Genomic DNA, 26871 nt, shown 5'->3' with positions numbered 1-26871 from the left:
TGATTCACACAGCTACGTGAAATGTATTACTACTGATATGCAAAACTATTAACTTTTCGCCAAGAGGTGGCAGCTTGAGGTGTAAGGTGTAAGCCATTGGTTCCAAAGGAGATTTTATTTGGGTCGCCAGCATAGCCTAGTGACAATTTGTGTTGTGTAATAGGCCTATATAGGGCCTTATATAGCTTATAGTTTGTTAACAGTCACGGTTTTGTCATAACTCCCTCTATGCATTTTTGCATTTAGAATAGCTCTAAAACCGGGGGGCGAACACGTCGCAGGGGGGGGGGGGGGGGGGGCGCCAGTGCGTGGATATCTCAATCGCAAAGTTAAACAATATTTCTATCGGGCGCCTACCATGGACTAGGCTGGGTGAAAATCAAAAGATTGCGTCAAAAGATTGAGCTTAACCATGGACCTCATAGTTGCAAAATGCAAGGGAACATGAATCAGCATATTATTTGCACAAACAATAACGGACAGTAGCTATTCAACTTTGCCCGTTAAAATGTGTATGAGCAATCTCGCAACGCATTTCATGAAGGCCCTTTTGGACATGTCAGTTATTTGCACCACTGGGTAAAACGGCATTTTGTTTTAGACTACTGGTATTTAATTTGTGCATTGACAATAAAGCTGAATATCATTTGAACTAGATGACTAAACTTATGCATATGTAGAAGAAGAAACATTCACAAAAATCCATGACATGACCTCTCTTCTTGATAGCTGTTGAAAACTGCATGGAACTGACAGGGATTGTTTTGTTTAATAATAAATAAATAAATACATTATGCTGCTACCTTCTGCTTTTCCCAAATGCAATGTAGCCTACAGGTGTACCTTTCATCAGTCCAGTTGCAATGGATGGACTGTGATGAACTGCCCTACTTGTGATTGTTTAGAGATTTTAAAGGTTTTAAAACAATGCTACAATTTTTTTGGCCCAGAAACAAATCTATTCACCTTTGTAGCGCCAGTAGGCTACTTTGTGTGCAGAATGTGTGCAAACACACATTCCAAACAAGCATACACAAAAGTTTCAAGAGTGGGGGATGGAGTAGAAGATGGAGACAAATTCATTAATATGATTTATTTTCGCGGAATGGATGTGCAGGACTGAGCGGCGGTCATATTTTGTACCGCTATGCGGTACATCTAGTTTCTGAAATGATTTCTTGATTTATAACATGAGATATGTCTCCATGTAGGGTAGTGTCAAATAGTGAAATGATAGCAGGTAGATCATGTAGGCCTACATGTCACATGAGCCACACATAGGCGCTGCTTCTTCCGTCCCTCCCAAACTGCATTAAAATGGTGTGTTTAGCAATCAGAATCTCAATTTTTTTTCGGGGGAGAAACTCCCGGACACCAATATAGTCTGCACCCCTCTCAGAAAATACTTACAACATCCCTGTAGGGAGTTATTTATCATTTGGCCAGATTGTTTTATTTTCCTATCCCACAACCCCCACACTTTTAAAAAGCTTGATACGCTTCTGTTCAAGCCAAACCGTTGCAACTCTGCCATCAATCATTATGTTAAGCCCACCTAACGACTCTATACATGATTTCATTGGCCTGATTGAGTTTCTATTTCTGGAGCTCACAAGCCAATAGAGAGTTGCTAGACTAGCCCTGGCTGCCGCTAGGGGCGCGTCTAGATTTCTAGGCTAATTGACAATATTATGATACCACAATAATGCCATTTCAAAGAGCTTTTGATGTGTGACTTGTTAACATTTTTATGTTATGTTTTGATTGTTCAAATCATGAAAGAGATCAAATAGTTAAAGTGATGTGGTGAGAACAGGTACATTTACACTGGGTAAGAAAGACTCAATGCCATTAGGAGTTCAGTCAGTATAGGGCCCTGTTTGTTATGTTACCTATGTAATGGTCTTATGTAATCAATCTACTAGTCAAATAAAGGCTGGAATGCAGGGAATTTCACAGTTTATACCATTAATCAGTTATAGGGTACATCAGCATTAACACAATAAATCATCCCTTCTCTTGAACAGGTGCATTACTGGATGTTTCACTTGCTGTAAGATGGTGGGGGGGCCCTCGAGTGCATTCACACGTTTTTTGTTGTTGCTATTCTGCACCTGTTAGTATCTGCTGCCTGAGGAGGATTCCCCTCTGTCTGTGAACTTATTAGGCATTCAGATTATATAACTTTTACTCATGGTAGATATACTCGCTTTGAATGTTGGCATGTGGGTTGAAACAAATAACATTTCACAGAGGATATGAGGGCAGCCGGCACACCTATATATACTGCAGGTGCAGCTATTTACAGCTAAGTGCAACTTCAGAGCAAGAACAAGAAAAGTGCAACACTACTTACTCAAAGGTTCAATTTATTGATGATGAGGGTCTGACCGACCGAAATATCAGCTCATCAATAAATTGGGTGATCCACGGAGAAAGCAATGTTGCACTTTTATTTTTCTTGCTCTTGAAATACATAGCAAAAACAACTCATTTTAAATAAAAAGGTAAACATTGCAGTTCATGTTTAGTTAAAATGAAGGTGCCAAAGTTTAGGTGAGTCCCAAGTTCCTTACTCAATGGGTAGAACTTCATAAGGTTTGATGTCATCATTTAAACCTGCAAAGGTATGTCTTCATGGATCAGGTCACATTCAGCCGAACATTGTGTTTCATGGAGGATCCTCTGCATAGTTGTCATTCAAAGGAAGTAATGTACCCAAGGAGACATTCCATATGTGATTATTATCGTCGCTATGCTATTGTAACCAAAGAGACATTCTATTCTAATTCTAAAGGCATTCTATTCTATTCCATTCCATATGTGATTATTATGGTCGCTATGTCATTTTAACAGAGACATTCTATTCTAATTCTAAAGGCATTCTATTCTATTCTATTTCATATGTGATTATTATTGTCAATATGTCATTGTCTCATGAATAAATAAGTTGTGTCCACTGGAGCCCTGCCAGATCTCGAGAAAGATCAACTGTCCCGTTTGGTTACTCAACAATTAGTCTGCCTCATGGTGACAAGGCCCTGGCCTTGACAGGATATGAATGATGTACACATTTACGTGACAAATTCTTTCTGTAGGGCTGCTCTTATGCATATTACCTAGCACAACATCTACAGCTGTGTGTGTGTGTGTGTGTGTGTGTGTGTGTGTGTGTGTGTCTGTCAGTTATGAGACCTGGCACTCATTTTCTAACAGAGAAAGCATACAACACTGCTTAAACTGTGATTCAATAGGTAACTTATTTTTCACAAGGTTTAAACTATCGCTTTGAATGCTGTCCTATTTCAAGAAACAATAAATGACTTTATTACTTTATGACTCCTGATAAAAGCAAAGGGGTACTTACGACTGTTTGAATTATACTGCGCTTATTGGATTATTTTGAATTTCATATGAACACAAAGGGCACTTCACTAGGGAAGTGATAAGGAAATATGTCTCTTCTCTATAAAGGCCAAATCTAGTTTAGATCAAAGTCCTTCTTAGATTAGACAAATCAGCAGTGATAACAGAGGAATTTATACCACTTTTGGCATTCATTCATGTCAAATAGATATTTGATGTGACATTATTAATGGGCAAATTGTTCTGCATGCATTCCCTTACAAAATCTTAAGGTTTTAAGATTTAGGTAGCACAACACATTCTATAAAGCAGGAAGTGTACACTAGTCTGGGCGCATCCTGTTTTTGACAGGTTCTGCTAACAGTTTTTAATCCTCAGAAATTAGCACAACATATTTGGTGTAAACGTCTGTCTTTCTTTTTTGAAGTTTGACAGTGGCATGTATCAACATAATGCCCTCAGATTAGTTGACTCAGAGCTTTGGTCATAAGACACTGCTACAATAAACAGAAGTGAGGAAGGACGGGACTGTTGTCAACCTGTGTGTAGTTTAGATTGCCCAGAGGATAGTCTATCTCCAAACATTCCCAGTACCCACACTTAAGGCATTCTTTAACATTTAACACACACAGAACAGCGCATGGTCTCTCTTTACAGTGTTGTGTGGAAAAAGCTCATTCTATTGGGAACATGAGATTTCCAGTCTTACAGGAAAGAACTAGCTAAGGGGCCAGGCGTCTGCAGGGTTTGATGTTTACCACCAACATGCTAACAAACATCAAATCAATGAATCAATTAAATGCTTTCTATAGCTGTGAAATTACACACCAACCAGTGTCAGACTACTGTGATTATGAAAACTACAGTCTGAACACATGGAGGTATGGTATTGTTTACTATGTGTGATTTGACCATTTGCTCAGCACCCTGCATGGCTTTTCTCTTTGAAAGGAATTTATAGGGGTAAGGTAACATTACCTCCACAGTAACAGGAAGCCTTGCTCCCAGCTTCTCCGCCTCTGGTCAGTGATGTGAATGGACCCATGCTCCGCCTCCCACTCCTCCCCGTTCAGCCACCCTCTAGTACTTACCCTTGCTGAAAGTCTCAGAAAACATACTCTACCTAAAACCAGGACCTTGGCAAGTCGCATTGCTGTCTGCACCCACTCTACTTTGGGACATAGTGTGCGATTAAAAAAACGAAACAAAACAAACAGTGGATTTAGGAGCAAGTGGCTAAGGGGAAACTGTGTGCTGATAAACGGACTGACGAAAGCTGATACCAGAAGTGGAGAAAGTCGACAGCCTTATCTCTTAAGGAGAAACCCACCTACTTCACACAAGGCGCTGAGGGTGACTTGTCTGATACTGAGCCTTCTGCGGGGACAGAGACATCGGGGAATCCAGAGAGGGACGAGTGAGATCCATACAAGCCCAGCAGATCAAACCCCCTCACACAGGCAGGGGACTTGCAGGTCCGGGAGGGACAGACTTTGGTCCTACATATCTACTAGACTCACAAGGTCCACTCAGGTAAGCCTTGAACTGTGCATACGGATAAGGAGAAAGTACATAGAGTGTAGGGATTACAGGGTAGGATACTGTAGGCCACAGGGGTGTAACACAACAAGGGATTACATTAATTGTATAACTCTGTGCCAGCAATGTGGCATGTGTTTCATTCAGATTCACCTTTGTCTTGCTGAGATAACATTTTCTTATCCCCCACACTCCCAGAGCAGTGTTTCAAAAACAGCCCTCCATGTGAGACACATTTTGTACCTATGGCTGGTTATCTCATCTGAGGGAGAATCCACAAAACATTTTCCCACATAGCCGAAGTTTGTCACACCATTCCCTTACGTGAAACGAAAGGAATGTTGCTGCTTCAAGGTAATGGCATGTAGGGGACATAGCTCATGCAGGAGACATCCATACTGTATGCTAGTTAGTGTGCTTTTGAACTCTGTCTTTGTAAAAGCACAAACGTTCATCCTTACACATTTAGGGCTGTAGAATTTAATTGGGCTCTATTTGTATTTAATCTGCAAAGTTTAGGTGATTTATTGAGATGTTAACAAAATGCTGGCATGTGCATGCTTTGGGCAGTTCACTGGTCAAGAATGATAATGGTTGCTGTTTTAATGTGCTGTTGGGTTTTAAAGATTTATGCCCTTAGAAAAAGAAAAATAGGCCACATTCCTAGGCTTCGACATAATTCTGAATTAAGGTTTGGCTGCCTCAGGTGCTTTTTGGTTTGGCAGAACACACACACACACACACACACACATACTGGAGGAATAAGATAGCTTTACTGTCATTTCTAAACTCAATTGTTCATTTCCCCCAGACAGTTGTACTTTAGCCTTAACCATGAGAGTGGAAAAAGATTTCTAACCTTTCATCTCCGAAATAAGATGACACAGCGAAACTAGTGCCAGTAGAAACACGTTCTGATTGCCACATAATATGCTATGCTATCCTCATGACCTGATTTGAAAAGAGATAAGAGTTGTTCCCCTGAAAAGAGGTGCAGATGTAACCTTTATACATTGGTCCTCTCTGCATCGCACATAAGACCACAGAAGAGTTTTAACCACTAAAGTCTTCCCTGCACGTCAGCTTGACCACCTTAAGCACCATGTTGCTTCATAATATCTATTTTATGCTCACAATCTGGAGATACGAAAACAGGATGTAAGGAGTAGTTGAGAATGTGGTCCTTAAGCATGTTGTTGACATAACTTTTAATCTGTCCCACACACCGGATCTTGCTAAAGACCTGAGTGTGAATTAGATCAACAGCCATACAGTAGTCATGCCTGGTGATTGGAAAGTAATCACAGGGAGCAAAGGAGACGTCTGAGAACCTAGTGGTGACTAAAGTCTCCTTACTATTTCCCCACAGCCTAGTCCCCAGGCCAAATCCAGTTCGGCCAGCTTGATATGCAATGAATACAGTGACTGATTTTCAAAACAGAGTAGATATTATGTGGTAATCAACCACAGTTGATTACCACATAATATCTACTCTGTATTGATAATCAGCTGATTTTATCATGCTTGAAGCTTTTACCCGAAACAACTCACAGAGACCAATTACAGGCACAGTCACCCCTGGGGCAACTGGGGTAAAGTGCCTTGCTCAGGGGCACAATGGTGGCAACTAACAAACCAACGACTTTCTGGCTTCCACTTTGGAGCCAAGTGCCTTAGCCTTCCTTAACCACTATACCATCACCACTTTGAAATGAGACGAGGTCCTAACACATTGTGCTCTTTCTTGTCTCCCACACCAGATGCCTCTAAAGAACTCGCTCTACTTCAAGTCGGCGACCCTGCGGTGGTCACGCAAGCAGAAGCCGAAGGCCATGCTCTCCAGCAGCATGATCAGCCAGCCGCTGGGCGACTTCCGCCACCTCTCCCACATCGGCCTCGACGAGTCCTTCGGCGACGTGTCCGTCTTCCAGCGCAGCGGCAGCCTGGTGCTGCACGGCTCCCGCAGCGACCAGAACCTGTACCTGGTGGGCCCGCCGCCACCCAAGCCGCCCCGGCTCCTCACCCCAGAGGAGGCTGCCGCTCAGGCCCGCAGCAGGGCCGCCAGCCCCACGCACAAGAAGAGCCACTCGCTGCCCCTGCTGGACGAAGTCCAGGTGGTGCACCTGCCCTGCAGCGATGAAGCGGACGGCGAAGTGGACGGGCTAGTCGGACTGACCACCAAACTGCCCCCTAAGGCCCAGCGGTCCGGTCTGAGTCCTGCGGGGGCAGATGACCTGCCCCTGTCACTCAACCTGGACCTTGGGCCCTCCATACTGGACGATGTCCTAAAGGTGATGGACAGCCAGTGAGAATCTGCTGAACAGCCATTACATTAGTGGACTGCTGTACATAGACGTTATGACAAACAAAATGCCCTTTGGCACTATGAACTGTACTGACGTATTTGATAAGAAAGAGACTGCGTTGATCACTTAAACAGGGTGTGGGGAGATGAAGGAAGTCCGTTGTTCTGCTTATGATTACCCACTTCCCAGCAATTTGTAAATGGCATCTTCTTGTTTTTTTTTTTTTAAAGTGGAGGATATAGGGGGAAATGATACACCTTAATTTACCTTTCACTACCAAGCATTTCTATGGTTTGAAGGAATCACCATAGAAGGATACAACCGTTATTGAGTATGCCTTATATTTTCCTCTACATAGAGGAAACATGTTGTAGCCTAAGCTAAAATAGTCTAGTGGGGCAGCCGTGACCTACTGGTTAGGTTGTAACCAGAGGGAACCCCAACCAGTAGGAACGGCTGAAGTGCCCTTGAGCAAGGCACCTAACCCCTCACTGCTCCCCGAGTGCCGCTGTAGCAGGCAGCTCACTGCGTCGGGATTGTGTGCTTTACCTCACTGTGTGTTCACTGTGTGCTGAGTGTGTTTCACTAATTCACGGATTGGGATAAATGCAGAGACCACATTTCCTTCACGGGATCAAAAGAGTATATATACTTATACTTAGTCTTGAAAAGACTAAAATGACTCCTGCCTCAGGTCCTTTTCTTAAGAACTTAAGTTGTTGTACATATTATCATACATGGCTTAATGGTCTGATCATACTTATTATCCAAGTCAATAAAATATATTTGAAGAATCATTGTTGATTATCTGCATTTCTAAGCCATTTTGATGTGTACAGTACTTCCTGACATGCTGAGAATCCCCTGATGCTGTATAGAGGTACAACATAATCGTCTTATTATGTTACAACACCCCCTACTGGTGCTTGCTATTATATCAGTTATTATATGTAAAAACTGAACTGCATAAGCTGCAGTTTCAGGCAGTACAATCTTTAGTGTTGAAAAGAGTGCTTGCTTACTTGCCTCAGTAACTTGTCTTGGCAGCCATGAATTAATTTATTTCTTATAAAAAGACATTGGCGTCATCTAGTGGCTAAAAGGAAAAATACATATTTACATCAGAATTTATATCCATTGTATTATTAGCCTCCATTTAAATCATGCTGACATATTTGAATAATTTTACACATATTGAAAACCAACTTCTGCAACTACAGAGTTACAATTAGCCATTTTCAGATAAGCCTGTATAGGCCACCATACAGTGCAACCGGAAAGTATTCAGACCCTTTCAAGTTTTCCAAATTTTGTTATATTTCAGACTCATCTTGAAATGGATTAAATTCGTTTTTTCTCATCAATCTACACACAATGCTCCAACACTCCACAAAAAATCAGGTATTTGGAGTGTTTTGTAAATTTATAAAAAATAAAATTCTGAAATATATCATTTACATAAGTATTCAGACCCTTTGTTATGACACTTTCAATTGAGCTCTGGTGCATCAATGGTCCTTGAGATGCTTCTACAACTTCATTAGAGCCCACCTGTGCCTAAATTAATGAATTGGCCATTATTAGGACAGGCAGACACTCTTTATGCAGAATTGTTTTTGTATCCTTCCCCAGATCTGTGTCTTCACACAACCCTGTCTCGCAGGTCTACGGACAATTATCTCGACCTTGTGGCTTGGTTTTCACTCTGACATACACCATCAACTGTGAGACCGTATATAAAGAGATGTCTACCTCTCCTAATAATGGGCAATTAATTAATTTAGGCACAAGTGGACTCTAATCAAGTTGTAGAAGCATCTCAAAGACCATTGATAGAAGTAGGATGCACCAGAGCTCAATCGAAAGTGTCATAACAAAGGGTCTGAATACTTTTTTGTGGAGTGTTTTGTGGAGTATTGTGTGTAGATTGATAAGAGAAAAAATTAACTGAATCCATTATAAGATGAGCCTGAAACATAACAAAATGTGGAAAACTTGAAAGGGTCTGAATACTTTCTACTTTCCGGTTACACTGTGTGTGTATATATATATATATGCATATTATTCAGGCCTATACTAGATGGCTAGTTGCCAAGGCTACATGAAAAGACCAAACTACCAAAATCTATTTTATTTTCACAATTTCTATCATAGGCCTTCCTTATTTGGTGTGCTGACTAGATATTATTGAACAAACATATTAATCTGTATTTCAATATCTAAGTAGGCTAAAGTTTTTATTATTTATTTATTTGGGGGGGGGGGGGCTTCGTGATAGCTCCCTAAAATTACTTTTTGCAGGTTGGGATGTCTGTGTTAATGCATTTGCTGCAGGACACTGAGCAGACTTGCCATCTGAGTTCATTAAGATCCTTGAGTAAAAGGAATATGTCAGGCCCAGCTGTGACTCTGAAGGCCTGTTTGAGCTAAATGGCGAGAGGTCGGCAGAGGAAGGTTCCAGTCTGAACAAAAGCTGATTCATGGCATCTCTGAGAGAATCAAAACAGTGACAATATCTCAGTTGTGTTGCTGACGTGCTGCCGATGAGGCATTATTTTCACGTAATACTTAGGGATGCATAGACCATTACAGACCATTACTCATAAGCAAGTAATTGTATGCCTATGACAACATCATAGCAATATAATGTGCATCGAATGGTGAAATGACAGTGGTGTCAAGTTAGCATATGATGTGTAACATGAACATGCATAATCATTTCTGATTTATGGGACTTAAACAGCTTTTCCGTACAGTGACAGTTTAGGCAATGGTAACCTGGTTTGACCTGCAGAGTGCATACAAGGGTTTGCCTATCTGCCATACCACTGACATGATTCATTGAAATTTACGAGTGAGATAAGAGACAATGGGAAACCAGGATGTGAAGTTGGGAAACAAAGCATGACTAAACAGGCATAATAGGCTACATTAGACTCAATTAGAAAAGTATGTCTGGATTTTCCCAGCCAAAACCTCAGTTTAAGCATACAGCTTATAGTTTCTGATTAAAATATTCCATTTTATGTTCTGCTTAGCCTACATAACATTGAAATGTGTACTCTCACTAACCAATCCAAAACATTTGGTGTTAAACGGATGCAGCTAAGATGTTCCCTAGTGCTGACACAAGATATGTTGCTGACTGGAGTTGGTCGAAGTTTGGCAGGAAAATCGCACTGCCAACACAGTGAACTGCTGCATAAATTCTGCTAGGCCTGCGGTTTGTTCCGGATGGAAGTTAAGGCAAGTATAGTAGCCTATAGTCTTCATTTTGTTCCGTTGCCTTGTGCGTAGGCCTATAGTTAGATGGATAAAGTCAACATCTCAATCACAGTGGTAGTGACTGACAACAGTGATAAACGCTCACATGCTGACAAGAAAACGTGATGTTTGTAGTCAACATTGGTTTGAGACTGGGAGGCAACCGTGAAAATAATGAGCTTATTCAAGCGTTCCGAGGGTGGAGCTATCCAGATGTTGTCATTTACCCATTCGCCTTCACTGTAGCCAGAAGTGGAGATTTCAATGGAAAAGTAGAGGTAGCGCTACATCGTTTCACTGTGAACTTCGGAGCTCGGCGGTTGGATCAAGTCCTGCTATAAATTTGAAACCTGCAAGAGGATTACACTAGGTAAGATCGTTTTTTTCCCCCAACAAAAATAAAAAAAAATGTCGTGAGTGTAGTCGATGACAAAGTGGTCAGTCTCATCACCATCTCCAATATCACACAAAATAGTTTATGGCTATCAGAGATTCATTTTTTGAAAAGTTTGTTTCCTTAACAGAGTGAAGTGTAGGCTATTAATCGTGTTGTGAATAACAACTTCCCACACATTTTAGATGGTTGATCGGCTTCTGAAGTGGTCAGTCTTTCTACGAAGCTGGCTAATCCTGCACGTCCATTATGAAGAGGGTGGGCCTGCAGTATATTGAAGAATCACTAACAAGCGCCTGTGTTAAGATTTAACGTGACTTTGTAAACATCTGAAGTGCGCAATTAAATCACTCTCTTTTACTGAGCTTTAGCTAACGACGTCGACAGATGTGATCTTTGGTTCTTAGACACGTAGGCGGCTCTGTCATGTGAACAACTAAATGGCTAACATTTCACTGTAGAGTTATCAATAACGCCCACAGCCTCCTCTACCTCGAATCGACTGAGTTATCTTATCACAGGTGCATTGCATTGAGCTGTTTCAAAACGCGGCGGAACGATATTTTGGCCTTCTACCATGCATCTTCAGATGCACAGCACAATGAACTGAATTCCAATTGAAATGAAACATCTAGTCCTATGCTATAGCCTAGTCTAAAAGAGTGATCTGAACTAGTGTCCATGTTAGGCTACTTGTATCCCATTTTGAGGAACTATCATGGCACTGTTACGCAGGAACGGTATCCCAAGCAACTTGTCTAGTCATCAGAGTGAGACTTGTTTAGTCTGCTACAGGATGACACAGATTTACCACTACCGACCACACCTAATTTTGTCGGGTTTCTTGTTTGGAAACGGATGCTGTGTTATTTATTCATCCTGCTGACTGTAAAAAAGAATAGAGTGATTATGAAATCCACATTCCCTGCGCCACATGCCCTGTGGGAAGTTTGTTATATAACAAAGCAGAAGATAGTGTCCCTTTTTTGAAAATTTCATTAAGAAAGACGCACATTCATTATGATTATGACTATAACGTCCTTGTCATATGGTCAGATTATTGTGACACTTGCTGTGTTGGCTCTGTGGAGTCTTGTCCCATGATGGCATGTGACTCAGGAGGTGGTCAAAGTAACATTTTATGACAGGATGATATGCATAAGTTGGACTGGCAGCAGTGATCTTTCTCTGTGCTTATTCAGGAAAGTGTTGTATATAATGCAGGAGGTTTATTATTGGAGGGTGAATGGCCTCTGACTTGCCTAATGTGCTTGGCCTTCTGGTAGGGGAAACCTTGAAATTATACAGCTTGACTGAAGCCATATCATGTGGATAGCTTGGCATATGCTGCATATATACATTGTAGAACAGGCAGAGGAAATTGTAGTCTAGCCATCTTTTAATTGTGTTGCTGAATCCAGGCAACATAATTCCCCAGTGTGTTCTAATTGTCACAGTGATTAAAATTAAACCATTGGTATGTGCAGCTCTGTAGGACTGTCTGCCTCATCATCACATAATCGTGTTGTCCGAGCTTTGATTTGCAAAAAGAGTGTTTTTTTTTCCTATTAAATATTCAGGTCATTAGCAAAACACACATGAGCATTAACTCAAGCATGTACTTTATTGTAGTGAAACGTGTATTAGCCATTATCCTATGTCTTGAACTATGATATCCTATGTCTTGAACTATGATAAACCTTTAACTACATTATCTAAAACGGATAACAATAGTAGAAATTAGTTGTGTTGTCAAATCCTCAGGCATGCTGTCATGACACTAACGAGACACTCCCTTTTTCTTGGGCATGACGAGACATGTCTGACATTTCATCCGAGTGATGAAACATAGAAGTCTAAACAATATAAATAAGTCTAAACTACTTTGTGTTTTAAGTCTAAACTATTTTGTGACATTTGTGTATGTACGTGTAGTTATACAGGAGGCCTAATATGGAGAAGTTGTGTGAATAAAAGACATTAATGAGTATAAGACATGGTATATGAAACGTGTGGTCACTCACACCACATTTTTTTTTGAGAACCGAGACAGGAATGTGGAAGAAAGATAAGACAGCGGAGGTCAGCAGTGAGGTACTTTGATGAAAAAATTGCCAGCATATGTCCGTATTAGGCTAAGTTCCTCAACCATGTATATTGCAGGTATTAATCATGTTTTTAGTGTGGTATACCCCATGTTTCCACAGTGATACTTTGTAGGTGTATTCCACAAGTCATTTCAAGAGGCATGTCATGCTTAAGGTATTCGAACCACTCACAGCCATCTGTCAAAAAAAAAAAAACCCTCAGCCCATATCTAGTCTAAAAGAAGAGTGTCAAGCTTGTGGCAATAGATACCTAACTAGCTTTGCCCTTGCTTGCACACCTGTGTTGTTTTTTCCCCCAAAAGAAACTGGGGCTTGAGAAAGAGAAGGAGCCTGCATCAGCAGACCACTCTCTACCTGACCAGGACGGTATTAAGATCGTCTTGGTAGTGTATAGGTCTAATAGAGTGCCAGTCACTTTAAGACGTTTGAGGGAACCCTTGCAATTGTAACACAGTTGAAAGGCTGCTGATGTGTGGATGCAATTCATAACGTTTTCTACATAGTTAAAATAAAGGTTCGTACTTCTCCTTGGGAGAAGCACTTTTGAATTTTGGAAAACACTTTTCCATTTACATCGGGATTTTGCAAACATTCACTGTCAGAGTCAATAAAATGAGCCCTTCAACGAAATTGACAAGCAGCTGTAAGTAGGCTAAGCATGCTAAATTCGACATCCAAACAGTATTCTAACGTTAGCTTTGAGATGCTGCTTGATTTCAAAACTTAACTTAGTTTAGTCTCTTCAATGTAGCCTACTATGTTGTGATAAGACCTTACCAGAGTTCACTTCAATGCAGCAGTTTTGAACAAATTTGTGCAGCATGGTCACGATGCTAAGCGGATTTAATAGCAATTTAGCCAGACGTCTTCTATGCAATGCTTCTATGTGGCAACAACAATCCTTCAACAATGGTGAATATTTTGTTAAATGCACATGCAGAGGAGTGGCAGCGGGCTACGAGAGAGAGCGGGGCGGGGCAAGGAAAGGCTGCGTGCGTAAAAAGCGCAGCTCAATGGCAATGCAAGGATTTGACCTTATATTTAATTTAAATTCAATTAAATTAAACATAGAATACTCATCTGTGGCGGCCGATTTTTATTTTGTGGCGCCCCGCCACAGATTAGTCAATGTATGGGAAACACTGCGCTGTGTTGATAGCAAAGAGGTCATGTAGAGAATCAGCTGAACAGTATCTCAGTATACTGTGGCAACAATGGGCTGATCAGATTCTCCAGACCTACTTATTTTAACTGGTAGGGCCCAGAGTGCGCACACACACACACGCACACATACACATACTAGCACACACACGCACACACACACACAAAACACACACACATGCACACATACACATACTAGCACACACACACACGCACACATACACATACTAGCACACACACGCACGCACACATACACATACTAGCACACACACACACACAAAACACACACACACATGCACACATACACATACTAGCACACACACACACATACACACATACACGCACACACACACGCACACTTGCACAGAGCGTGACTCACCGGACCCAGGAGACCAATGCCTGGAAGTTGTGTAAACATCACACCAATCTGTGGATCAGACTTACTTACACTGCAATAGGGTGTACATCTTATGACTCATGCAGTAGTGAACAGCGTTGCGCAGACTTGTGCACTACTGCCTCAATAGGCTTTTGAATCAGCATTTTTATCGGGTCATTATTTGTTTTTATTCAGCCCATTATCAGGCAGTCTGGATTTGTTGTGTTGTAAAAGGGGCATCTAGTTTTATAATGCTAATGGGGAACCCAGCTACGCCTATCTTAAACGCTTAAACTCTTATTTTCTCCTAACTAATTAGGGTGACTCATATTTTACTAAGATATGTCCTTGCCTTGAACTTTGAGTAATACTGAATCATGTTGACTCTTGGCTTATTTCAGAATTGAATCTTTTCAGCTAATCTTTTCATCACATCTGAATTTAAAAAAAAAATCCTTGCGTGTGCCCTTTCTTTGCCCAAACATCTCTGGTTTCAACATCCACCCACTACCATCACCTCCAAGGTTTTCCAAGCTCAGCGAAATACAACCTTGTAGGTTGTCATCCAGGTGTAACATCTTGTTCAGACATGTAGCATCCTGTTGGCGCAGCCATATTCGTTGTGTGTAGTAAACTGGTTATATCATGTACGGAGGCAATCACTGCTCACATCGGTTTTTAGGCCGGAAAAGAGAAAGACTTTATTTGTGCACCAGCATTTATACAAATCATTACGCACAACGTACGACGTATGAGGTCACTGTTAACACCCCCACTTGATCTCATGCTGTATAAGTCATATATATGCAATACACACCATCTATACAATAACCTAACATATAAGCAATTTTAACAAAGACAATCTCATATCTTGATGGAGTTTAGAGCTTACATACCAAACATAAATTTCACAAATCTCTCCATCTTGAACTTTGTCATTGGTTTAGTCATAACATCAGCCACCATATCAACTGTAGGACAATATTCAATTATCACTTTGCCATCATTAACTGCAGAACGAACAAAATGATACCTTATATCACACATGGGCAACATCCGGCCCGTGGGCTTTCCCTGACCGGCCCGCGTAAGGTCCGTGAAAAAACAGTAGTCAAGAGCCTAGCATAGAGATAATGCACGCAAATCAATATCGTTGCTTTTATTTTGAAAGCGACTGCTATTTGTACGCCTATACATTTGTGCATGGATGCATACGACATAAACTCCCTCAACATTGCTGGTGAATAGCTTCTGCGTCGACACAATGCAGTTACCTTTACTTCGGCGTAAACCTTTCAAAGTTTTGTGTCTCCTCCACCGCAACGGTTGTTAGAATGTCGAACTCCTACTGCTGCTCGTTGGCGATACGAAGTGTTCGTTTCAAAGCGTTACTGACAGATAGACAGTTTACAATCGGATAACCCCGTCATTGTAATCAAAATATATCTGAGTTTATTGGCAAAGCTTATGTTAGCGAACTAGTATGATGCTACTACCCACAGGTTGCTTGAAGCAGCCGGCTCAACAAACAGGGCGAGTTGACCAATCATAGTTTTGTGAATAAAGTTAAAGCAAAAACATAGCCTACATTTTCAAAATAGTTTTCTTAGTTTGTGCATGTTGATTAACTAATGACAGCCTACTATTGTCTGCTCCACATTTTCATAGTTTAATTCTGCATAGAGTTAATTTAATAATGGTAATGATTTAATGATGAAATATTGCTGACTGTTGAAATAGTGGCACAGGCCGATGGCTGTAGGCTACTGACTCCTTCACATTTTCATGGCCTATCTAATTATAGGCTATAGATATTGTACTACTTTTTTATATCAGTCTTTGAAAACTGAAAAAAAAAAACATGTCAATGTCAAAAAATCATTTTCGAGAATGAGGATTAAATACTGGACATATATTAAATATTGCCGTTTTTCCTTTGTCTCCCTCACATTTTCATCTGTTCTTACGAGTAGTAATCAAAAACGATTTACTTAATGTTATACAAGAACAGAATAGAATTCAACAGAATTGAGTTCAGACTTGAGTTTGGTATTTTGGGTCCGGCCCTCCTCAACAGTCCCAGTTTGTCATGTGGCCCCTTAGGGAAATTAGTTGCCCACCCCTGCCTTATATCAATGTGCTTGCACCTCTGGCGGCACACTGGATCTTTTGATAAGGCTATTGTACCTTGATTATCCTCAAAAATCTTCACTGGTGCATATTGACAATCATTTTCCATTCCATTCATCAACTGTACAAGATACAAACTCTCTTGGGTGGTCGCAGCCAGCGCCATATGCTTCACATGTTGATAAAGCAACTGTGGCCTGTTTCTTAGATTTCCAAGAAATTAGTGGACCATCATTAGTTAAACTAAAGCAATATCCTGTAATGCTTCTTCTGTCAGTCAAATCGGCTCCCCAATCTGAATCACTATATGCCACAAGTTTTAGATCTGTCTCACTTTTCCTGTAGCATAACTCATGGTCAATTGTGCCTTTCAGGTACCTCATCACATGCTTAGCTGTTACCCAGTGTTGTTTATTTGGTTCTGACAAATGCTGTGATAGCTTACTCACAACAAAGCTTAAATCAGGCCTAGTACAGATCATTATGTAAATCAAGCTTCCTACAACCTCCCTGTATGTTCTGGGATCAACAGGGTCAGCATCACTGTTGTATTCTAGCTTCTGTGCACATGGGGTTGACCTTGGATTACAATCAGACATGCCAAATCTTTCTAGTACCTTGGATATGTACTTCTTTTGACTCATCTTTACAACTCCTTCTTTCTGATCAAAATCAATGCCTAGGAAGTGTTTCAGCTTTCCAAGATCTTTCATTTTAAATTTCATAGCAAGTGTCTTCTTCACATCATTCAACAAATCATCATTACTAGCAGCAATAATTAAATCATCAACCCATATTACCACTATTGCGCTTTCTTTTCCGATTTGTTTACTGTAGACACAGTGATCTGCAGGGTTTTGCACAAAATAGCTCTCCATCAAATAATCACTAAGCATTTTGTTCCAGTTTCTACCAGACTGCTTCAGACCATACAGTGATCTATTTAGTCTACAGACTAATTTTTCTCCTGTCTTAGATTGCACTTCAAATCCTTCTGGTTGCTCTATATACACTTCACAATCAATAGGAGCATGCAGATATGCTGTCTTGACATCCATCTGATGCAGGTCTAGATCATACTGTGCGGCCATCTGCATAAGTGCACGTATTGATGTCAGATTTGCAGTTGGAGAGAAAGTCTCCTTGTAATCTATGCCCATCACTTGATTGTAACCTTTAGCAACATATCTAGCCTTGTAAGTTTCTGACTGATCTGCATTAGTTTTTACTGCATAAACCCATCTACCTCCTACTTCATGTTAGTGTTGTCACGATACCAAAATTATGACTTCGATACGATACCTGCCATAAATATCACGATGCTCGATACTAAAACGATACTACGGCGAAATCCTAAGATATCTGGAGAAGAAAGGACTCATACCTCCTCCAAGTGTATTGAGTCATTTGTGTTGAATTTGGTGCACTTTTGTAGTGTGTAGGTCAATTCTGGGTTCTAAACGTCCTACATAATTATTTTTTTATAGTCAGTAAAATAGTAGGCCTACTTTGTGTGATTAAGTCCTTTATTGTTTGTTATAGTTCATTTACATTGTGTTGTGGCAATAAAGTAGCTTTAAATAGCCAAACTAGGCTAGATCAAGGTCAGTGTTAAAATGACTGCATGCAAATCACTGAATGCTATGCAGAGGGGCCTAATCTTTAGGCCATCTGATGTACAGTATAGGCTACCCTAGGCCTTCCCGTGTTCATGGGATTTCTTTGACAGTTGCAAAGGGGAAAATGTGAGGATAGTCTTCTTTGTGCCCAGTGTACAAGTACGACGTTCCAACCACTCGGGTCTTCGTCAGATAGGCCTACACCATTACCTGTTGCAATATATCTGTGTGCATTCCTACATTACGTCTATTTCTTTGATAACATGATTTGCTACCACGTACTGTAACAATAAGCCGCTATTATTATTAGGACTCAACACGCTTTGGTGGTGTTATGCTGTGGGCTTTAATTAGCGCATTTCGGGTAGCCTATCCTACATCTGGGCAATAATTATTGAACAAATTGCAGTCTACATGCCATGACAAATATTACCAGTAGTAGGCTGCTACTGACCGAACATGAAATAGATCGTTTACAAGTTATGGTAATGTTATTCTGGCGTGAACATTGCGCTTTCATCGCGTTAGCACCCTTGATTACAGCTCGTTATGTCTCGTCAAAATGATTACAGCTCTGTCTCGTCAAAATTCATTGATGAAGGAAGGTTCGCTTTATCCCAGAGAACCATACTCGTTTCACTTAGGCTAGACTAAAACATAAGAGAAGAACTTGGCACTAACCATGTAGTCGTGTTTTCTATAGCATATTCGTTAACCTGTCGTTCTTTGAACTCTTTAAAAATGTTGGGATATATCTGCGAGGTGTTTAGCCAAGTTCCATGCGTAGCCTACTGCTTTTAAATGACTTTGTGTACCTGATGGCTTGCCTTCACGCGATGTATCCGAAATAGAAATAGCACACCTTTTGTTTTATCCACAAGGCCTAGAACTGTCGGCAAAGAACTATGTTGACGTTGGCTGCGCACTCACTCACTCAGAGCTGCCTGCTTGACACGCCCACTTGCCTAGATGCGTGCAAGGAGCAGTGGGAGCAGCAGTTGACACAGACACAGAACGTTATTATTTTAATAAAGTATCGATTCTAAAACGTCTGAAATCGTATCGTTTTTTGCGTGAAGGCATCGCGATACCTTTTTAGTATCGATACACCATGCAACACTACTTCATGTTTACCTTCTGGTAGTGTAGTCAGTGTAAATGTATTATTCTCTCTAAGAGAATCAATTTCCTCTTTCATAGCATTAGCCCAAATATCTGCCTTGGTTGAACTCATAGCTTCCTTGAAAGTTTGTGGTACATCACACATTCTGTAACAATAGTCAATAGTAATTGACACCTGATCTTTTGACTTTACTTCAGTAATGTACTCATAGAGGTACTGTGGGATTCTCCTATCTCTTTTCGGGTAGCGAGGCTCATTTCCCTCAATCTGAGTAGTATCATGGCTATCAGAAGTTTCCTGATATACCTCTGTCTGCCCTTGACTCTCATTGGTTACATCTGCACTTGATCTGCGGTCCACATATCTCTTCCCAAGAAAATCATCATCCAATATCATTGGGTCTGTCTGAGTTTCTCTCTCAACTATGTTCTTTGTGAGAAACTTTACAAGTCTGTTTTTCATAACTTTCTTTGTTTCAGGGTAGTACACTAGATATGCAGGGCTATTTTTATCATATCCTACAAAAACTCCCTTATCGCATCGTGAGTCCAACTTCTTCCTGTCATGTTTGTATGCATAGCACACAGATCCAAAAACTCTCATTCTAGCTAGGTTAGGCTTCTTGCCCGTCAGCATATAACATGGAGTTTGCTTTGTTCTGCCATTAAAGCATCGGTTGCGTATCACTGCAGCTGTCATTACAGCATACGTCCACAACTCTTTTGGTAAGTTACTCTCAATCAACATGCATCTCGCCATATCAAATAGTGTGCGCCAATTCCTCTCAGCCGTGCCATTTTGATGTGGCGAGTATGGTGCTGAGGACTCATGTCTTATGCTATTCCTGTTAAGCAAGGTCTGAAACTCTTGTCCTGTGAACTCAGTGCCATTGTCAGACCTAATGCACTTCACATCCCCATAGGGCGCTACATCTGCTAGAAATCTCTCTGTAGCCTTCACTGTATCACTCTTAGCTTTCAGGAAATACACAAATACTGTACCTGAGTAGTCATCTGTAAAAGCTAGAGTATATCTGAATCCATCTTTTGCTATTGGGTCTATAGGACCGGCCAAATCTGTGTATACAAGTTCAAGTGCTGCTTTTGCTCTTGTATCTGGTTCTCTGTTCCTGCTCTGAACAAATTTACCTTGTGTACATATCTCACAATTTAGTTTCGATTTATCAATTTTACCCTTAATCTGCATTCCCTCTACGACATTCTGCAATCTGGAAACGTCATCATAGTTACAATGCCCAAGTACTATTTCGTGCCAAGTTTGGATATCATAACAGCCGTTACAAAAATCCCCATTATCATCACCTTCATCACTTACAGTATTCAAGTAATAAAGTCTATTATGTTCTTTAATATCAAACTTGGTACCGCTCTTGTGGATGAGTTCATCATGGCCTTGTTGGAACTTGATTGAAGCTCCGTTGGCTGTCGCTGCTTTTACTGAAAAAATGTCCTGTGGATAAGACGGGATGTACAGCGCATTCATCAGCTTGGCTTTCACTCTTTTTCCTTCGCAGTTCACCAGGCTCACCTCCGCGTCACCCCTCTTGAGCGCCACGCCGCTTTCTCTGGTGCCGTCGGCCAACTCGATGAAGTGCTTCTCTGGCTGGAACTTCTCGTCAAACGTCTTAAACTTTCCGATGTCCGTGATTATGTGCGACGTTGCTCCCGTGTCGACCATCAGTCCTTTCTGTTTCAATCCGTTTAGCTGGATGTCGCTTGCCTAGAAAGCATATTCGTGTTCATTACTTTCTTCATCAGCTACTTGTTTTACGTTGTCTCTTCTTTTACGCCTGCAAGCTGTTTCGGAGTGTGTGGAGCTCTCAGTGGCGGTTCTAGACTCAATTACTCCCTGGGCGAGATCCCCCCGAGCGAACTTTTGAGGTTTTGACCGTTTTGTTGCAAAGCATAATCCATCTCATGGTGAAATTAGTTGTTGTGTTTGTTAAAACCGAATTATTATTTTATAGGCTAAGCATAGGTATCATTAGCCTGACGTAGTCATACTCAATTCTAGTCAGAATTTGAGTCTGATACTGCTCCATAGAGCTGTGATTATGGGGCGTGTTTCAAACGAACCAGGAAAAAAAATGCCTCTGCACTCAATTGGATAGACCTACAACCAATCAGAGCAACGGAGTGTGTGACGTATGTTAAGCGACGCATAGTTGATGTCAACAGAACTCAACTGCACGCTAGAAGAAGAAAATGTGAGCGATTTTCGCAGGTGTAAAAATAATGTAAGGATACACGGAGTTCTTCAACACACGAACCTCATTTTTGAGAGAAACAGTAAAGGTGAATGCATATACGATCAAGTTATCCGTTTAGGATTACAACTCCACAACACAACACTGCAAACAAATCGCATCGCATTTGTCGGTCCTGTCAGAACTTTATAACAAGGTTGGAACGCGACATGCCCGTGTTTAAAAAATGGACAGAAGACGAAGGAGACCAGCCTGAAGAACCGTGTTCATCTGAGGCATCAGAGACGCCCCGGACTCTGAAGAAGTTCTGCCCCAATCCGTCAACTCCAACCGGTACAAAAACGCGAAGAAGCATTACAGAGGTAAGCTTGTTAATACATTTCTACTTCTTATGATATGACTATGAGAATAACCTCGATTGCCACGTTTCACATGAGTTAATAGTGAGTCGTGATTATTGTCCAATGTGATAAACACTGTGCATTCCCACACTCCTCATTTCCGTGAAATCTATCTATGATTAAATCATCTAGTCATATTTTGACATGCCTAGTATTCTGGAAGCCAGCCCGAATTTCAGTGTAGTGTGAGCAAATGTTACCAGGATAAACTTGTACCTGATGTGTAAGTTGGCCTCTGTCACTTTGTCAATATGTAGAAACTTCATTTTGTAATGGACTAGCATGTTATCCAACCCCCACTTCTGTGCTCTGCACCTCTGTGGGGGGTGGGCAGTGCTTCTCTGACCTGCTCAGCAATTGCATCTGGTGTCACCATATTTAACAGTCTGTATTTTCCAATGTATTGTCAATGCACGTTATACTTATTAGGCTATACTGTAATTCTTCACACTGATGTGTTCACTTATATTTCAGGTTGTCACCCATTTTCCATCCACTTGACCTCCACCTGGAACACCTAAACAATTTTCTCAAATCATTTATGAGAGGATTGGGACCAAACATGTCAGAAATGTCAGCAGCCAGAATCAGTAGGTCCATTGGCATCGTCAAAGAGCTAATGGACAAAACGGACACAGAGCTGGAGCTGACAAGGCCGGCTGGCATTCATCATGTGGCCCGAGAACAGGACGTTTTAACACTGGTAAACGTTTTCAGGGAGACACAACTTTCCCAACAAAAATCACCCAGGCAGGCAGTCTCATGCATTCCCGAATTTCAAGAGAAACATATTGGCAAAGCTGAATTACCAGGAGAAAATAATGGACTGGCAAAATGTGCCTATTTAAATAATTAAGTAAATGTGAAATGTAAATGGTGATGGTAATTTGTAAATATTGGTTTTTGTAAATGACAATGTAATTAATTGTTTTCATATAATAGTTTAGTAGTATCCACATTCTTGAAAACATTTTTGTGTTTTCTTATTGGTTGTATGTTCAAAGTTCAGCGTATATCTTCAAACATTACCTATTATGTGTAGATATTAAAAAAATTTATTGACATGTCTTATTGTTTGTCTTTAAATGCAGAAACATCACCAACCAGTAGAGAAGTATAAACCATTTTAATTTTATTCAAAAATATTAATGTAACAGAGGTAAAAAAAAGGCATTTGCACAACAACAGGACCCTGAAGCTACAAATTTGAGCCTGAATTTGAAGCTAGCCTGAGATCTTCAACATTGACAAGCCTGATTCCAAGTTACTTGGGGATGATTGTATCTTATCATCCTCATCCTCGTCAAAGTAACCAGTGTAATCCATGTCAACCTGAACACGGTCATCCTGAACAACAGTCATCAAACAAATTAGTTTGACTCTGTTCGATGTCATCAAAAACCTCATGCATAATTCATAGTATCTCTTTTGCATGTTCCAGCTTGTATGTAGGGAGATTATGGATAATGAAGTCCAGGTCAAATATCTGTGTGCACTGTTCTAAAACTGATCAATGAGTTCATCTCCAAAACCAGTGCAGGCTGTGTCGACTGTGTAAAGTGGTATGTTTTTATGGTCCTGAAGTAAACTACTCCTGTAAGTTTGTAACAGTTCCCTGATCAAAAGTGTGCCCTTAGGTGTGACTATTCTGTGTTTGTGGTGTGATGAAACCTCCCCTTGAAAGTGTTCATATTTGGGGATTAGCTCCCCACAACCTTCAGGTTCACAAGAACAAACAGAATGGCAGTGAGTGCAGCACAGATGTCCTAGATCAACAGATGTGGTGTGTTCCTCAAAATGGCAGTACAAAGCTTTCCGCAGACAACTAGTGACTCCATTAAAGTACCGTCTTAACTGCTGGGTCAAGCTTTGTACTAACATCCCTCACAATCCAGTGTAGGCACTCCAGTGTATGGCCAGGTACTTTAATCAGACCCACTCTGATGTTTGTTCTGTTTGGGCTCAGGGCCAAATTTATTGGATTGTCCATCTGAAGCTGTTTCATAACCCTGGCTCTGGATTCCCGATCAGCAGAAGCGGTCAATGTCAGCACAGGTGTACCTGGAATATATAGCAGTACAAAAAGCAACCAATAAGTAACAGTAAAAATAAGAAATTATGAGTAGTATAATTTAGTACTTTTTAATGACTGTACTGACATCTAAAAAGAATACATCACTTATAAGGGGTACAGTGACTAGCCTACCAATATGGGTATGGTGCTTGAGTACATAAAGCAACACCCAAATGCCCTTCTGCCCTTTTGCAGCCTGACCACTGATAGAAATAAAACAGTAACCTACATTAGAATGTTTTAACAGCTAGTTCGCTACAATCACACTAACGTTATGATTGTACCAAGTCTGAGTTAGCGAACGTACAACGATACCTAGGCTACTATGTTTACAACATGGGATTCATATCACGACATTGGGAGTTATTTACTAAGTCAGACAGTTAGACTCTCTTACCATTTGTAAGTTAGATGAACTTCGTCCATGACGATACCCATTACGTTGGCTTGAAAAACATCGGAGCCTAGCATGTCCCTCCACTTGTTGTTCAGCAGCCAGGATTCCGGGCTTCAAAAAAGGACCTGGCAACGACCGCTGGCTATATCCACCTCGTCGAGCACGCCGAGTTGCATCGCCGTGATGCCCATTTCAGTTGCTTCGGCAAAAAACATCTTTCTTATCAACAAATGCCTTGATCCCGTTACTCTGTTCCTCTTTTAAAATTAATTCGCTGTCGATATCTTCTAGAACAGACCTGATAGCAGAATCTACACATCTCAATTCTCCAGCGGCAGCCATCGTTGTTGTAAACCATAGATATATACACTATATCTATGGTTGTAAACGAATTCAACCTAAGCGCTCTTTGGTGACGTGGTGGATTACGTTACTGTTGAGCATCTGTCCATCATCGTATAAAGCCCGCCCTGACAATTTGATTGGCCCGCCAGTATTTGGGCGAGCATACTCGCGCCACTATTGATCAATGCCAGACCGAACTTCCCGACCTCAAACGTTGTGGGCGGGACTAAGTTCGGAATGGCACCCAGGCTAAGGTATCATTGCAAGATGGCTAACAAACGTAAAAGTTATACTAGGCTAGGCCCTATCAATTAACATTGACGTTAGCCCTTCACTCATGACATGATACTGTTATTATTAGGACATTACATACCTTTATCCTTTGCTCGTTTCTCCTCTTCTACTTTTCTTTTTTTTGGGAACTGGGCACCTGATGGCTTTGACCGCTTTCTGTCCATCGTGTTTGGCACTCGACAACAATCCACAAATTCCCATGATCCACTCGCGACCACAGTCAAGACCAAACCAATTCACCTGGGTGACCTCTTAATCGTTTTGTCACCTATTTTTATTAGCCATTTCACACAGTTAATTAAATGTGCAGGAATCATAGGTCTGCATTCATAACATTATGAGATGTGCGTTGTTTGGAAGAAAGTCAAGGTGTGACTGATTTTAGCCCACTAATAGACTGTTGTAGGCTACTATACAGTGGATCCCCATTCATCCCCCCTTTCCCGTTTCATTAAGGAGACCCAGAGGTGAACTGTCCCCCGCAAACCCCTCCCTTCGCCCCTTCCTCTGCACAGTGCAGTGCAGTAGGCCTACCTTCTGAGCAACAGGAGCGCCAATTCCCTAATTCCTCACACAAGTGATGGATAATAGAAAATCGTTTTGCGACGTTTATTATTCTTCTTCTTTTTTTTTTTTTTTAAGCGCTCGTGCCGCCCCCTACAAGATGCCGCCCCGGGCGACCGCCCGGTTCGCCCGTACCTAAAACCGCCACTGGGAGCTCTTGCAGTACCCGCACCATTGTGCTTGCCTTTTCTGCCGTTCGTTCGGACATGCCCGGGCCTTGTGTCCCTTCACACCGCAGTTGAAGCATACAACATCAGGGCCTACCGTCTTCTCTCTCCCTCTCCATTCATGGGTCGAGGCACTCACTTTCATCACGTTGTCACCAGAGCTAGCACGAAACTTCTCAGTGTCCTCAAAACTTCTTAGCTTGGTCTTAAACTCTGCAAAAGCTAAATGTTCATCGCCCTGTGTAACGTGGATAACGAATGGCTTAAATGACTCTGGTAATCCCTTCAGAATCATGGCAATCAAAAGTCCATCACTCAGCCTCTCTTCAGCATTTCGCAGTGCTGTAATGGCTGATTCTGCCCGAATAATGTAGTCCGTAACAGTCTCATTTGCAGTCTTTTGCAAGGACGTTAACTCTGTGTACAAGCTAATCACTCTGGGTTTTCCTTTACCTGCGTAATAGTTCCGCAATATCTGGAGAGCTTTTCTCCCATTGTCCGTTGCATCTCTCATGACAAGGAAAAAGGCTTTTGTCATCCAAAAACTGAATCAATTCGGCATATACCTCCTCATTTTTCTTTCTGTCGTTCTCGACATAATCCTCCTCCTCGTTGTCAGAATCGGGCTCGTTCAGTATGGTGTCTTTCAGCCCCATCAGACTCAAGTGACCTAAGAACTTTGTCTCCCATAACTCATATTTTTTCTCATCTCCGTCAAAGCACAATCTATACCACCGGCTTCCTACATCACGCCTGGGCCCATAACCTGTTGGCGCAGCCATATTCGTTGTGTGTAGTAAACTGGTTATATCATGTACGGAGGCAATCACTGCTCACATCGGTTTTTAGGCCGGAAAAGAGAAAGACTTTATTTGTGCACCAGCATTTATACAAATCATTACGCACAACGTACGTACAACATATGACGTATGAGGTCACTGTTAACACATCCCCTTTCGGTAAGTGTTCTATTGGGGTACCAATACTCCCGTGGCGTCTCCAGTGTTGGAGAG

General features: G+C 41.2%; 2 protein-coding genes and 1 long non-coding RNA gene across 7 annotated transcripts in view; 2 read left to right on the top strand and 1 right to left on the bottom strand.

The window, feature by feature from the left end:
- Positions 1–4472: 4472 nt before the first annotated feature.
- LOC143110183 (cdc42 effector protein 2-like) lies at positions 4473–8008 on the top strand. Its single transcript, XM_076273056.1, has 2 exons — positions 4473–4899; positions 6666–8008. Exon 2 carries the CDS (start codon positions 6666–6668, stop codon positions 7212–7214), a length of 549 nt encoding a protein of 182 aa, XP_076129171.1. The 5' UTR covers positions 4473–4899; the 3' UTR covers positions 7215–8008.
- A 2624-nt stretch (positions 8009–10632) lies between these two features.
- The window catches only part of LOC143110181 (inverted formin-2-like), a 50462-nt gene continuing 34223 nt past the window's right edge, over positions 10633–26871 (top strand). For 2 of the 5 annotated variants that reach the window (XR_012984085.1, XR_012984086.1), the window contains exon 1: positions 10633–10845. The gene's annotated coding sequence lies outside the window, so the exon portion shown is untranslated. The remainder of the gene's footprint in view (positions 10846–26871) is intronic. The other 3 variants (XM_076273055.1, XM_076273053.1, XM_076273054.1) reach the window with 3 other exon arrangements.
- On the bottom strand, positions 23133–25077 carry LOC143109477 (uncharacterized). Its single transcript, XR_012983877.1, has 2 exons — positions 24489–25077; positions 23133–24078 (listed from the first exon to the last, which is right to left on the bottom strand). It is a non-coding gene; the product is annotated as an uncharacterized LOC143109477 (long non-coding RNA).

The sequence above is a fragment of the Alosa pseudoharengus genome, unplaced genomic scaffold, assembly GCF_046254945.1.
Source record: "Alosa pseudoharengus isolate Yale_2024_CS ecotype anadromous, Long Island Sound unplaced genomic scaffold, YU_APseudo_1.1 YU_APseudo_1.1_scf_7, whole genome shotgun sequence".
In the NCBI taxonomy this organism is placed as follows: Eukaryota; Metazoa; Chordata; class Actinopteri; order Clupeiformes; family Clupeidae; genus Alosa; species Alosa pseudoharengus.
Note: the sequence above shows the minus strand (reverse complement) of the source record. Positions and strands in the feature narration are given on the sequence as shown.

What these genes read in the sequence shown, in the direction of transcription:
- LOC143110183 (XM_076273056.1), top strand. Translation starts at nt 6,666, where the DNA reads ATGCCTCTAAAGAACTCGCTCTACTTCAAGTCGGCGACCCTGCGGTGG.